At 46.7% G+C, this 15,679-nt stretch overlaps 1 protein-coding gene across 4 annotated transcripts in view; it reads left to right on the plus strand.

The window, feature by feature from the left end:
• Positions 1 to 15,679, plus strand: part of SPATA13 (spermatogenesis associated 13) — a 150,638-nt gene that overhangs the window by 60,898 nt on the left and 74,061 nt on the right. For 3 of the 4 annotated variants that reach the window (XR_009611583.3, XM_078446452.2, XM_060637514.3), the window contains exon 1: positions 6,624 to 8,318. Coding sequence is in view for 3 of the 4 variants with exons in the window: in XM_078446452.2 (XP_078302578.2) it covers positions 6,738 to 8,318 (1,581 nt within the window). In the remaining variant the exon portion in view is untranslated. Of the gene's footprint in view, positions 1 to 6,575; positions 8,319 to 15,679 lie in introns of those variants that run through there. The other variant, XM_060637513.3, reaches the window with a different exon arrangement.

The raw sequence follows: 15,679 nt of genomic DNA on the forward strand, positions 1-15,679 counted from the left end.
TGGTGTGAAATAGAGCATCTTATTCTCTACCCAAGTATGAATGCATTTAGCTTTAATTCCCTGGACAAAGAGATTTATAAAGGCCTGCACCAGCTTAATATATATGCCAACTCACTTTTGTTTTACATTTAATACATTAAAATAGTTTCATTGAACTAAGAGTAGGGAAAGTGTTAGAGTATGGGTTGTATCACATATTTCCAAGACATACTTTATGGAATAAATCTTTTATACTTAAAAAAGAAAGTATAATTTTACAGAAGAAAGTCACTTTCCTAATAATCACAGTTCCTTTGGACCCTCTTTGAACATTTTTTAATTCAAATTTTGCTGATTAGTATTGAGACAGATAGATGGAAGTATATGTTATCAATATATACATTTCAACATTAGTATTAGAAAACATTTTTTTAAATTTTTTAAAATCTTTATTTATTTTTGAGAGAGAGCATGTGAGCAGGGGAGGAGCAGAGAGAGAGAGAGAGAGAGAGAGAGAGAGAGAGAGAGACAGACAGAATCTGAAGCAGGCTCCAGGCTCTGAGCTGTCAGCACAGAGCCCGACATGGGGCTTGAACTCACGAACTATGAGATCATGACCTGAGCCAAAGTCGGATGCTCAACCGACTGAGCCACCCAGGTGCCCCAAAGCATCTGATCTTTTTTTAAATGTTTATTTATTTTTGAGAGAGAAAAAGACAGAGCACAAGCAGGGGAGGGGCAGAAAGAGAAGGAGACACAGAATCCAAAGCAGGCTCCAGGCTCTGAGCCTAGAGGCCGATGCAGGGCTCGAACTCACAAACCGTGAAATCATGACCTGAGCTGAAGTCAGATGACCGACTGGGCCACCCAGGAGCCCCAACATTAGAAAACATTTTAAGTGTGTTATGAAATGTTTATAAAATTCTTAATTGTCCTACTAATTCAGATGTATATTTTGTGTAATGTGAGCATTCAAATGGGTAAACTTTGGATAAAGTTGATTACCTACTGAAATGAAGTACTTGTACTGATAGTTAAAAAGTGATCAGTTGGGTAACTATTAACATGTCAGTATTTACTGTATACAGTGTATTAAATTTTCCTTTTCACTGAATGTATAAAAAACATCCACACAGATGTAACTATTAAGATAATGGAAGATAAACATTAAGTTGAGCTTTCTACCACAGGAAACTAGCTGCTAACTGTATTAGTATTTTAAAAACTGGCTTATCAGTACCATCACAGTATACAGAACACTGTGTTGTGATTGAAACTGATAAGTTCCAAGTTTCAGAGACACCATTCTGAAGCTAATTAATAGCACTTCTATGGTGTTCAGAACTTTCTCACAGTTCTTTTTCCTAATGGCATCATTTTAAGGCACTGGCCGGGGAGGCTGCTAACATTCTGCAGTGCAGAGGACAGCCCTCATGGCTAAGAGCTACCCGGCCCCACATGTTATGTTAACACACCTAAGGTATTCAATAACCCACTGAATGCTGAGAACACAGAGTTAAATAAGACCTCGTTTCTGACTTTTCAACCTTTTTAGGGTTTAGCAGAGAAGGGAGACTGAGAAACCAGAATTACAGAGCAGTAAGGTAAATGCTGAGAAGGGCCAATGTATAAAACAGACCACAGAGGGGCGCCTGGGTGGCTCAGTCAGTTAAGTCTCCGACTTCGACTGAGGTCATGATCTAGCGGTTTGTGAGTTCGAGCCCCACGTCCAGTTCTGTGCTGACAGCTCAGAGCCTGGAGCCGGCTTCGGATTCTGTGTCTCCCTCCCTCTCTCTGCCCCTCCCATGCTCATGCTCTGTCTCCCTCTGTCTCTCAGTAGTAAGTAAATGTTAAAAAAAATTTTTTTTTTTTTTAAACCACAGAGAAATGGCATCTGAATTGGACAGGAAGAAGAGCGTTTCTTGAGGGAAAGGTCGATTTGAATTAATGAAAGTTAATTAGGCAGAGCACATATTAATCAGGAAGAGAGAAACATCTCTAGGTGTTTCACACAGAGAATCTAACATAGGATTATTCTTACACAGCCGAGAAACAAAAGAGGAGAAAGGAACTCAGGTGAACAATAATGGCAGGAAAATGCTACTGACCCAGAGGCTGGGGGGATCAGGGGGGAGCTGGTTCTACTTGAGCAGGGCACTGGTGCCCCCTGGTGGGAGCTGGGACCTAGGAGGGAGGAGCTGGCCAGCAGAAGTTGGAGCAAAAGAGGAGACCAGCGGCTGCTGGAAATGCCCTGCTGTAGCCCATGCAGAGAGAAATACCCTGGTGTCTACCTTCCCCCCACACACATCATCCCCACCCTTGGCCAACTTGGCCAGAAGCCCTTTGTCAGAGGAGCCTGGGAATTGTGCTTCCGTGTAATACAGTGAGACAGAAATGGCTGGAGAAAATCAGAGCAAACAAGGAAATAACCCAAAGCACAGCAGCATGAGAAAGCCTCACTGTAAATAATTCAGCATGGCTAGAGTGAAAGGGATCGTGTGCTTGGCTGAGATCTGACATCTTCTCAAGGTTCAGAGGTGGCAGCTGGGGATACTAGATGAAGTGGCAGGACTCCGTTGGCAGTGTTTTGGGAAGGACGCCGGCCAGCTTGGAGGTGAGTCAGATGCGAAGGCAGGAGATTTTTCAGGAGGCTAATGCAGGTGTCCAAGTGGAAGGCACTGGCCTAAAAAGGCTGGAAATAAGGCTGCGGCAGCCACACTGAGCATGGATTGTTGAGACTGGACTAGAATCTCTAAACTTGGTGACCAAGGAAGATCTGGAGGGAAAGGAAGTGCTGTAGGATCACCCCCAGGTATGGGCATTGCTGGGCCCAGGCATGGCCAGCATGAGGCAGTGCTGGGCCCGAACCTGGTCCCTCTGATTCCCGCTCCACTGTGCTTTCCACCCGTAGTGGCCTGACGAGGAGTATGTGTCTCAGAACCACTGGGTCCCAGGGTCCTAATCTTTACAGCTAGGTGTTAGATGTTCCCAAAGGCAATCTTCTACTGCGCTGTGATCAAAAGATTTAGACTTTCAGATTTCAATACATTTTCCTCCAGTGGCACGTTTTCTGTAATTTACATGAACACGTTACAAATTGTACGTACATTCAACCTGGTATATAGTTCTGGGTTTCAAATTCAAGTATTCTAAATTCATATTTAAAAATTATTGGTCATAGTTGTTTTCAGAGAATTCTCATTACGAGTGAAAGGAAATGTTCTATTCTAAAGTTCATACACCCCAGAATCCAGCTTGTAGACAATGGATTTCACAATATTCCCATCTAAAATTCTTCTTGTATTCTGTTCATAAATCTCTCTGGCAGAGCTCCCACAATTTGCAAGACTTACTACAAAACCAGTGATTGAATCACAACCCTTGTTAGTTAATAGAGGTCAAAGTATTAGTTCTAAATAATGCTACTTGGTATGTTTCTCGGAAATTCCAGGAAAAGCCTTTTTCCGTGATTTTCAGTTTCATTCCAAGCAGCACACAACAATCACATTGTTCAGCTGCATGAACGAAATAGTAAGTCACTGGTCTTTTAAAAAGCATGTTGCCCCAATCAGAAACTCGGCATTGTGTATATTTTACTAGATCTGTAACTTAAGGTTTAAGTAAATACTTAGACTTTTTAGTGTTGTAAAAATTTAAACATCGTCACATTGGAAAGATATGTGGGGATATGGCGAATTGTTACATTGGCATAGACATTGACAAGGCAGGATAATAGATAACAATATTACATCAAGATAAACTTAAATAATTTACATGTGGCACACCGTTCTTATTCTCAAAGAGTTCATAGAAGTCTTGTTCTGAAGGCAGCCATAAAAACCTATCATTATAAATATGTCTTGGTAAAGCAATTTGGTGAGATGCCCATAACCCACAGAGTAAGGGGGCATTAATTTTAGGAGCATCAGGAAGGGATTCCCAAAGATGATGACACCTGTAGACAGTCTCAAAGTGTTAGACTTAAAGGGATGTGGTTTTTTCTAAACCTGTTTTCGCCTTAATTTCTACTACTTCATGACACTGAGCCATCCTTCCAATTATATTGTATATCCTTGTACCCAGCAGAGGTTCATGAATTAATTGGTTGATCTACTGTAGACGTAAATGTTGGCACCTGCTCTTGGATAGATGGCACTGAAGCACAGATTACTCAGATGACGGTACTCAAGATTCATGTGACGGCACTGAGCTTAAAACCTGGGCCTGCCCCCATGCCTGTCCTAGAACATTCCCAAACTGACGCAACATTAAAATCGAGCACTGCCTGCACCCCTGGAGACTCCAGGGGCAGCCTGACACATTTTCATCCTTCGTTATAAAAGGTCTCACAATGCCCTCGGGTTGTCTCCGTCCAGCCAGATTACAAGAGAAGGAGCGTGTCTGCTCCTCTGCATCCAGTGCAAGTCACAACAAGGCCATTAGTATTGTGTAATATGCCATCAGTCGGTGCCTGTGACTGGACTCGATGTTTGCATAAACTGTCTGCTTCGTTTCGAGATTGTGAGAAGCCGAAACAACCACAGTCCCCTGTCCCTCTCAGAATGGGTGAGGGTGGATGGGATACTCAGTGGGAGACTCATTTTGCAATCGTTTGTAGATTTCACATCCAGCCTCAACGCTAGGATGATTCAAGTTTCTGCTTCTTGAATGGCTCATTCAAATGCAGCCCACAGCTCTTCAGGATCCCTAATTTCTCCATTAGAACATTAAACTGCAGAGGCATGTGGTAGTCCCATTAGGCTTCTGAGTAATGGAATTGAGTAAATGGACATCAGAAAGGCTCCAGGCCACATAAGCCTATGTAGCCTCCCTCGTCCCAGATGGAATCAGCCCTTGAACTGGGAATCTCCCTGGGAATCCCTCAGGGAGCTCCATGTAAGGGCAAATAAAAATGAGCCCATGAGAGAATTTACAGAGTAGAATCAGATGAGACCTCTTTGCATGAGGTCACATTTTTTTCTGCGCTGGAGAGGACTAAGCTAAATTGGGACTTAACCTTAAGGTTTTTATGCAAATGTCTGCTCCTTTTCTTCTTCTGCCTTTAATATTGCCTTCGGAAGAGTGGCCTTGACTGGCATAAGGACTTCGGGGATTTGACTTGACTTGGGGTTATGTCACGAGGCACTGAACTTGGTGTCAGACACCAAGATATGGGTTCCTATCCCAGCACTGCCTCTCTCTTTTTTCATTAGTTTAAAGTAGCGGAGAGGAGCATAGGCTTCCGAAGAGGCAGCTGCGGGAACCCCCAGCGCCCCCTGCCCAAGTGTGCATTTGGTTATCTATAAAATGGAAATTATTCTGTTGATCTTACAGGTTAATAGGAGTACCCAGTGGCAGGTCGTTTCACAAGCACTTAGCACAGGGGCCTGACATGTAGTAAACGCTTAGCGAGTGGTGGTCTTTTATGGTGAATATCGCCATCTTCCCTACACTTCTTCACTGGCTAATCACTAATTGAGAAGGGGGTGGCTGTGACATTTAAGCCGGCCCACCAAGGCTGAGCAGGCCGTGGCCTAATGGGCAGAGAGGAAGGAGAGCAACATGTTCACTTGGGGGAGACAGCATGGACTGCAGGTGTGTGGCAGCCTTAATTGAGGGCACGGGGAAAGACGAAGGAGCAACATTGGTTTAATTTGAAGTTTTGTGTCTGAATTTCTAATATTTAAGTAATATCCTTATCTCCCTCCATCCCCCAGCCAATACGAATCCTGTTGACAGAGGCCCTTCACTAATGCTGTTTCCTTTACAAAGCGCGACCTCATACATGCAGCCTCAGCTTGTCCCTTGTGCTTGTGTTTCTCTGTAGCACTTTGGGTATTTTTGTAGACAAGTGGGCAGCTGACAGCATCTTGGTCTTTGCTACAGCTCCTTACACTGGTTCTTGTAGCCAGTATGCCTATCAGCTGCGTGAAATTTAACATAGGTTGGTATTTTACTGTAACACGTTTTGAAATAGTTGTTGGTGGGTTTTTTTATTCAGTAATTAAGAATTTCTTCCAGTTCAAATAAAGAGAAGGCCCAGTGTGGAATAACGCCTTGGCCTTGGCATTCCAGCAGTTTTTCAAAAGTTTTAAACAAGTTTCAATGGGTTCAAGGATTTACCTTTGCACTGACTGCACAACCCATAATTATCTTTTTTTTTTTTTTTAAGGAATGTATGTTTGCATTCTTCCTTTTAATTCATTGTGAAATCAATTAGGAAAGGTAAAACTTTAACTTAATTTAATTAAAAGTTTTTAAAAATTTTTTAGAACGTTTATTTATTTTGAGAGGTGGGGGAGGGGCAGAGAGAGAGGGAGAGAGAATCCCAAGCAGGCTCCACGCCGCCAGCAGGGAGCCGACGCGGGACTCGAACTCCTCAATCCTGAGATCATGACCTGAGCCAGAGTTGGACACTTGACCAACGGAGCCAGCCAGGGGCCCCTAATTTAAGACAGTTTTGATCTGATCAACCCCTGTCATGAGGCATGCTTCTTTCATCCCGGCAATTATTAGCCAAAATGAGAAGCCGCTGTTCATAGAGGTTCTTCCGTGGGAGGAAAATGACTAAATCCCGGCTTTGTTTTCCGCTCCAGGCTGTGGCCACAACCGAGGAGCCTGATGCGCACAGCAGGTGCGAAAGCCCGGCCGGCAGCAGCCTCGGAGATGAAGGTCTGCGCCTGGGGCCTGTGGACACAGATGTGCATGTGGGTTTGAACCCCGCTGCCCTGTGGCCACGGGCTCGCCGCCCCGAGAACATGACAACAGCCCGGAACGGCCATGGCCGACTCGCCGCGATCCCCTGTTCCGTCTCTGATTCCAAAGACCCCACGATGGTGACCTACCCAGCGTGTCAGAATGGAGGCTGCGGCAGCAACCCCTGCGGGGACGCGGAAGGCGCCGCGGAGGCCAGACTCAGCCCTGCCAGGCTCATCCGCCTCTTCTCCGCGAGTAGGAAGAGGGCCGGCGCCAACCCGGAAAGGCCCCGCTCCATGGTCCTGATGGGAAATTCCTCCACCTGGAACGCCCTTGCCTCCTTCCGGAAAATGGGGTCTTTTAAAAAACTGAAGTCCTCCGTCCTTCAGGGAATTCAGCACCGAGAGGGGTCAGATGCGGCAAAGGAAGGCGACCCGGAACGCGACCCGGGGAAGCCCATCCCGAACGGTGCTGCCGCCGGAACGCACACCGGCTGGGGCCCCTCCTCGGGGCCGGCGAGCGACCCCGCCGCCAAGGCGGCTCCCGGGGGCGCGTCGGACTGCTCCGACCCCGAGGAGGCCGACGACGCCTTCCAGAGGAGCACCCACCGGTCCCGCAGCATCCGCCGCGCCTACGGCCTGGGCCGCATCAGCTTCCTGGAGGGCGAGAAGCGCCAGGGGTCCCAGAACCACGTCGGGCCCCTGGCCCCCGTCTCCCGGGAGCCCGCGCCGCGTGCGATTCTAGTGAAAGACTCTGAGAACAACAGCATCGTCTACCGGAAGAGCAAGAGCACCGACAACTTGAACTTCCTGAAGAAGAGCTCCTTCAAACGGAAGTCCACCTCGAATCTCATGGACCTCAAGGGGGCGCCCGAAAAGCCCGCGCCCCGGAGGACGCTGAGCAGTTCGTCCGCCGACTCGGAGAAGTTCGGCGGGGCCGAGAGGAGGACGAAACGCTGGAAGAGCCCGCTGCGGGCCAGGGACTTCGACAGAGTCCTGAGGTTTGTGAGCGGCGCCGCGGACGCGGCCTGGCGGAGAGAGAGCCCCCGGGGCGGGGCGCCGCCGCCGGGCGAGGCGAGCCGGAGGCTGCAGGGGCACAGCAGGCTGCACGACGCCTACTCCCGCCGCGTGTCCACCAGCGCCGAGCGCGAGTGGAGGAGGTGCGCAGGCGCAGGCGCAGGCGCGCACGCCGCCCCGGGCTGTGGCCCGGCGGGGGCGGGGAGCCCCCCGGTGGACGCGGCGGCGGCCGCGTGTCCCCCCGAAGCCGCAGGCTCGCGGGCGGCGGCGAGCGCGGGTCCTGGCGCCGGCAGCGCCTCGGCGAGTCCGGCTGCCGAGGACCCGGGCGGACGCCAAGCTGGCAGCCGCTTTACCTTCGAGCCGGAGCAGCCGCTCACCCCCCAAAGGCCGACCACGCCCAAGCCCCCCAGCCCTCAGAGCCCGGGCGCAGGAAACGCCACGTGTCCCAGCAGTCTCAGCGCGCTGTCCCTGAGTTCAGTGGACAGTGAAGAGAGGGCGGAGGGGCCCGCGTCCTCCCAGGATTCGGCGCAAGCCACGTGTGACAAGGGCAGTGACGACGGCAGCGTCGGCAGCCACCCTCGGCTGAGCCCCCACCTGGTGTCGGGTCCCGAAGAAAGGAGGGAGGAGGTAAGGGCCGGGCGGGGGCCCCTTGGAGGTGACCGGCTGCACACGGGGTACCTGTCACAGCGTCACCCTTCGTGTCTCCCGGGGGTTGCCGGTGCGCTGGGGTGTTTTCCGCTGGCATTCACCCTCTTGCCTTCACCTGCCGTAGAAGCAGGCGGCCCCGTGCTAATTGCACTGCCATCAAATTCCTGCCAGGTTGCTGTTTACCAAGTTCACAGTCATCTCCGCCTCTCTTGTAATAAATTGCCACCCAGTGCGATTCCTTGAGACGGCACCACACCATTCATTCAAAAGCAGATTCCATTGAGCACCAACCCCATCGTAGATTCTGGGGGGTGGAGGTGGGGGGTAGTTGATAGAGACCTCTGTCCACTCTATGCGGCTAGCAGGGGCTCTCAGAAATTTGATTTTCGCAACATTTTGTATTCCCATAGTTCTCTTCTCTGTGTTTTAAATGGTCTCTGTACCCTTGCCAACAGAGTACACGTAAATGAGATGCTTCACGTTAAGACCCCGTTCGAAGTCTCTTTTATTTCCTAGGAATGAATTAGAAACGTGCAGTTTGATACCTGTCAACCTCCGAGTGATGATGGTTCAAAGAAATTCTTATGATGGTTACTTGACTTATTTTTAGAGAACGTAAGCGTCGCATGAATTGAATCAACTAATAACTGTCAAGGCTACGGGAGCAGCGTTCTTTTCATATCCTGTCAGGTATCCAGACAACTTTGCCTGACTCTGTAATTTTCACTCATTTATAAATGCATTCAGCACAGTACAGAGCTAAAGGATGAGGAAACGCATCTGTGTGTGTATACTGCAAATTATTCTCCAAGTATATTTCTAGACTGTTTTATAGGTATAAATTGGTGCTTGCCATGGAAAACAATCCCCTGGCAACTGTTCCTTCCCACGGATCCTTGGAGAGGACCTCAGTTTTGTCTTAATGTCTGTAGGTGAGGGATTACACAGCCGCTTTTGCAAACTTGGGAGCCAGGATAGCCTCCGGACCGTATGTTTTCACTTTTGCTTTTCAGAGAGTCTTCAGAAGTAGAAAGCCTGTCGCGGGTCACTTTGCGGAGATCTCAATTAGCCTGAAGCATCCCCGAGGCAGCCAGAGGAGTGAGGCTTTGTAGATGTGAGTTTGTATGGAGACCTCAGGGCCAGTGTGTCTTTAGAGGTCTTAGATATTGACGGCCATTTGCTCATTTGCATATTTCCAAAGAAGCCTTGTGGAACAGTTGTAAGGACACCAGACTAGTTGCCAGCCTTTGAAGGAGCTCCAGTTCTGCTAGCTCTGCTGTACGTCATCGGCCAAAGCCTGAGGCGGGCCGGGCTTCCTTGACTCCTCTGATGGATGATAAGATGACGTGTAATTCCTTCCACCACACATCCAACCTGTCCCACAGATGGTTTAGAGCCCCCCTTCATCGCTCCTGGAGGAGCCCAGACTCTCATCCCCTGCTCCAAAATAGAAGATTTGCAGAGTTCTAGAGGCTTCTTTATGTGAAAGGTGGGGATTTTATTTTCTACTTAATGAAATTAGTGAAAATCATCATTAAAACATTTTCTTCTTGAGTGCATATTAAGCGAACATATGCATATTGTTTTCAGAATTATTTTGATCATTATATAGTTTACCCGTATATTTGCTAAATATAATTTAATTATACATAGTTAATAATTTAATAATATATATAATTTAATTTCTACCCACAAAGAAATTGTACCGAAGATACAAAGCAGGGCACAAGTGATCAAAAGTGCACATGTGTGGATAGATAATTCTGCAGATTTGTCTCAAGATGTTTATCGCATTAAAAAACTTTTTTTAATATTTATTTATTTTTGAGAGACAGAGAGAGGGAGAGAGAGAGAGAGACAGAGGGAGACAGAGCACAAGTGGAGGAAGGGCAGAGAGAGAGGGAGACACAGAATCTGAAGCAGGCTCCCGACTCTGAGTCAGCACAGAGCCTGACATGGGGCTCGAACCCACAGACTGTGAGATTGTGACCTGAGCCAAAGTCACATCTTAACCGACTGAGCCACCCAGGTGCCCAGATGTTTATCACTTTTTAAGTTGGATTTATTTTCTCAAACTTAAGCTTCCTCGTGTGTGTGTGTGTGTGTGTGTGTGTGTGTGTATGTATGTTTTAATGTTTATTTTTGGGAGAGAGAGCACAAGCAAGGGTAGGGGCAGAGGGAGAGGGAGACACAGAATCCAAAGCAGGCTCCAGGCTCCGAGCTGTCAGTACAGAGCCTGATGCGGGCCTTGATCTCACAGACCACGAGATCATGACCTGAGCTGAAGTCGGACGCCCAACTGACTGAGCCACCCAGGCGCCCCTCAACCGTTGTAATTTAAAAGCACTTGTTGGCCATCTTGTATAACATTACACAAAATTAAATTTCAGTTTCAATGTACTTTAACATACAGTGGGTTATTTAATTCAGTGATAGTATGGTTCTACTTACGTGCTTAGAGCTAGTTGAAGCTGTGGTTAGTGTTGAATGTAATAGAGGTCGAGGGGCGCCTGGGTGACTCAGTAGGTTAAGCGACCGACTTCGACTCGGGTCATGATCTTGCGATTTGTAGGTTTGAGCGCCCCCCCCCTCCCCCCTGCCCAGGGCTCTGTGCTGACAGCTTAGAGCCTGGAGCCTGTTTCAGATTCTGTGTCTCCCTCTCTCTCTGTCCCTCCCCCATTCATGCTGTATCTTTCTCTCTCTTTCTCTCAACAATAAATAAACGTTAAAAAAAGTTTTTTAAAGGTTGAAATCTGTATATTATGATATTTAAAATAAATATTATAATGCAGTTTTCAATAAGGGAGAATAGTTTAATGTAGAACCATTTATGTATAAAATGCCACTCTCAAGGTGACAAAATAATCTTTGGAAAACCATTAGCAGTTTCACAGGATTTTGTTACTGTGAAAAGGGTGGGAACATGTCCCGCTACTCACTAGAGAGAAATCACTGCGTTAACTTTATACTTCTGCCACCTAGTGGTAAATTTCCTTGTAAGAATAACTTTGGAAGGATGCCCTAGAATTGTTACTTGGTCCGGAAATGCAGTTTTAGCATGGATGCTTGTGGACAGTGCTACCTGTTCCCTGATAAATGTACAGGCACAGGAATTTAGCATGTTTTCGCTGGTTTTCCTACCAAGTCACAGGGTAATTCCATCGCCTGAAATAGCGAATAGGAAAGGGACCCTGTCCTTAGTCATGCAGTATAGATTCAGAAGTGTGTGGTAGTGTTGAAATATGCCATAGATGAAGCTCTTTTAAATGATGAAAGTCTGTTGTAACTCCTTAATAGGGAGCTTTAGTCTTTCAGTAGGTGTTTTTAATTTGGTGTGAATCCCGGCTCTGCTGTTCCAAAGAGAGCCACCAGTGGAGCAAACTGCTGAGCTTTCCCTTGGCCTCAGTCTCCCCAGCGCAGAATGTGGGACAGCTCCATCTGCCTTGGATGTTTGTAGGAACCAGGGGCATTAGGTCTAGCAAGCACTTGGCCCAGTGTTGAACACTGGCTGTCACTGTGTGATGGTTACTATCCACTTAGATGATGTTCCCATCCTAGATCGACCTGACTTCTTGAGACATGGGCCAGTTAAGGTCAGATTTTTCCAGAAATGGTTTTGACATGCCACTGTGTTATAGTCTTAGGGAGGACTGTGAAGATGTTCAGTCAGTTAGTTTGATTGCACATTAATTTTTTTTTTTTTTTAATGTTTACTTTTGAGACAGAGACAGAGCATGAACGGGGGAGGGTCAGAGAGAGGGGGAGACACAGAATCGGAAGCAGGCTCCAGGCTCTGAGCCATCAGCCCAGAGCCCGACGCGGGGCTCGAATTCACGGACCGCGAGATCGTGACCTGAGCCGAAGTCGGACACTTAACCGACTGAGCCACCCAGGCGCCCCAATTTTTTTTTTTTTAAAGCATGAGAGTGTGGTTAGGTTTAGTTTAGTTTAGTTAGGTTGCAGGATGACCTAACATTTATGCGTTCATTCAGGATTGCACAAAGCGAACTTGCTGAGCACCCACCAGGCGTAAGACACTCAGATATAGCTCTGTAAGGATGTCGAGGACATTATAAATGAGCTAAGATGTATGCAAATCATATTGGAACTATGTAGATTAAATCCCACGAAAGAGGCAAAACCATTTGCTGTGGGATTTCAGAAGAGTTGTAGTTTTTACGCATGTATCAAATCAAGGAATGCTGAGTAAGGGTGACTGAATCTCATTTGAAGAAAGCGCAATGTCTATACATATAGTTTCAGTGGTCAGATGGGTAGGGCTTTTATGTGATTTGAGAGAACAGGAAGGAACATAATTCTGTTTAGTGTAGGAGGAGGATCAAGTTAAAGTGAAATCATTAAGCCTGGGTCATGGACACTTTTGAATTTAGAGTAAAGAATCTATACATTCCTTGGTAAGCACCACAGAGTCAAGGATATTTTTGAATAGAGAAGAGCCAAGCAGAACTGTGTTTTGAGGAAGTTAATCCACCATCGGTAAAGAAGAGAATTGGAAAGAAAAGTGACCAGGGAGAAAGCTAGCAGGAATTTATTGCCAAAGAGAGCTCAGAGGTAATAAGGCTCTAAGAATGTGGAGATGGAAATAGAATATATAAGGAAGGAAAGGGAGTGAATGAAACAACGCATTATAAAGACTAACGTACCTTGTCATTCAGTATTTACCTGCCTGCTTTGTATGCCAAACATAGAGAAAAGAAAGAGTTTAAGAGAATAGCTATTCTTGTTCTGATAGATTCATATTCTAATTGATAGACTGGATTGGATACAGATATTATTGGAATGGATACAGATATTATGATGTAGTGTGATGTTTCCAGTGAGGAACATACAAAGTACCATGAAAGCACCAAAGACAGAATTATTAACTCTGGATAAAGAGTTGTATACCTGGAGGAAGACGGTTGAGTGGGGTCTTGAAAAAAGATGCAGGGGGCAGCACTTGAGGGGCTGCAGGGTCTTTAGGCCAAGTGGAAGAGTGTGCGGGAGGGACAGGTACTATAGACATAGGGAGAAAGTCAGCCAGAGGAGTTATCTAAGCCTTCTCTTCCTCCCCTGTAAACTGGGGGTGGCGAGGGTACCTGCCTGTCACATGGGGTTGTTGTGAAGATGAAATGAGGTGATGCAGTTAGAGAACTCCACACTGAGCTTTGCGTATAGTAAGTGTCCCCAAAGATGATAATCTGTGGTGCGAAGGGAACTGCACGTTCTCACCGTAACTTTTGTACAGGGTGGTTGGTTGGGTGGAGAAGTGGGAGATAAGATTGTAAAAATAGGTCTTACGGAGTTAGGAAAGCCCTTGCTTGGAGTTTGGACTTTACCCTGCAAGCAGTAGAAAGCCACAGAGGTGTTTACCAGGAACCACAGAAGGGGATGAGCTCCGTAGAGAGGATTGGTATGGGGGCAGTCCTGGGACAGAACAGTCCTCAGTAGTCTGGTCCAGAAGAGATGAGATCTGTGCTACAACCATGGTAAGGGAGAGGAGAGTTTGCATTTCAAAATGATCTCACAGTTTATTTATTAAAAAATAATTTTTTTAGCGTTTTATTTATTTTTGACAGAGAGAGAGAGAGAGAGCGCGCAAGCATGAGTGGGGGAGGGGCAGAGAGAGAGGGAGACACAGAATCCGAAGCAGGCTCCAGGCTCTGAGTCGTTAGCACAGAGCCCGACGCGGGGCTCGAACTCACGGACCGTGAGATCGTGACCTGAGCCGAAGTCGGACGCTTAACCGACTGAGCCACCCAGGCGCCCCTCACAGTTTATATTTTTAACCAGCATTTGAATATTTTGGGGGAGAGCGAAGTCATAGGTGATGAGTGATTCAGAGGATGCTTTTGTGTTGGAATCAGTAGTCAAGCCATGAAAACAAAAAACCAGAGCTGAATGTAGGTTATTATCCTGGCCCTTCCACAAACATTCTGGCTCCTGGTAGAAAATCCCTTTCCTTTTCTAAGCCTCCGTTTACTCAAACACTCCAGTGTTTTAGGATTTTATCATTTTCTTCCTCAGGGATTTGTAGCTTCAAAATTGTTGGAAGCCATCATCCAATCCGATCTTCTACAGTCAAAGCGATTTGAGTGCCTGACTGGGAGATTTTGTAGTATACGCGTTGTTACCACGTGGGGTTTTAGCTTGCCCACCACCCACGGGGGTGGCCCCCACCCCAGAAGCACTACTTGCGTTTTTGTTCCTGCCTCAGAAAAAGGAGGGTATTTTGTGGCACCACAAGGTACAGCGTCACTAAAGTGAAACTTCCTTCCGACTTACAGTACTGGAATGATCCAGTAGGTGAGCAGGGGCTAACGTCAGGCCTGGTTGCAATGTGCATTACAAATTGTGGGGTTTGATGATGCTGCTGATGATGGGTACTTAACGCATAATGATAGCGGCAAAGGTCTGTTTTTTATGTGACTTATTCAGAGATACAGATACCTCACATCATTTTGACTCTTTGCAAATTTCTCAGGCATGACTGTTTGGGTTACTCACACAGCTAGTTGAGAGATTTAAACAATTCTTCTGGAGATTAGGAGTTATCCACAGCTATGTCACAGACCATCCCTAGAATCAGAAAGATGAGGTCGCACATACAGAAGTGAATGTAATGACCCTAGAAAGTCTGCCCAAGGCTTTTTAGGAGTTTTATTGAGGTATAATTTACATAATATGAAACTCCCCAATTGTGAGTATACAGCTTAATGATTTTTAGGAAATTGATAGAGTTGTGCAGGCCCTGCCACAGTCAAGTTATAGAACCCTTCCATCCCCCCAGAAAGGTCCCCCATGCCCTCTGCTGTCATTTCCTGCTCCCAGTAAAGACCTAGGCAACTACTGATCTACCCTCTGTCTCGATATTTTTTTTAAGTGAGCAGTTCAGTGGTTTGTTGTAAATTTGTTGGAGCCATGCATCTCATCACCACTGTAGTTTTAGAACATTTCCATCACCCCTGAAGGAGACTTGGCTACTTTCACCCAGTATATTGCTTTCAAAGCTCATTCACGTTGCAGCACACATCAGCACTTCATTTCTCTTCTAAGGCTGACTGATAATCGGTTGTGTGGATAATCCCACACTTTGTTCATCCGCTCACCAGTTGTTAGACGTTTGAGTTCTTGCCACTTCGGGGCTGCTATGAATACTTACGCACAACTTGTATGGACGTATTTTTCCATCCTCTTGGGTAGGTAGGTAGGAGGTGAGTTTCTGGGTTGTTCGGCGCTTCTGTGTTTAACCATTTCAGGAACTGCCACGTTGTTTTCTAGAACAGTTGTCCCGTTGTAGATTCCCGCCGGCAATGTGTCGGGTTCCAGTTTCTCTACGT

The sequence above is a fragment of the Panthera onca genome, chromosome A1, assembly GCF_046562875.1.
Source record: "Panthera onca isolate mPanOnc1 chromosome A1, mPanOnc1 haplotype 2, whole genome shotgun sequence".
NCBI lineage: Eukaryota > Metazoa > Chordata > Mammalia > Carnivora > Felidae > Panthera > Panthera onca.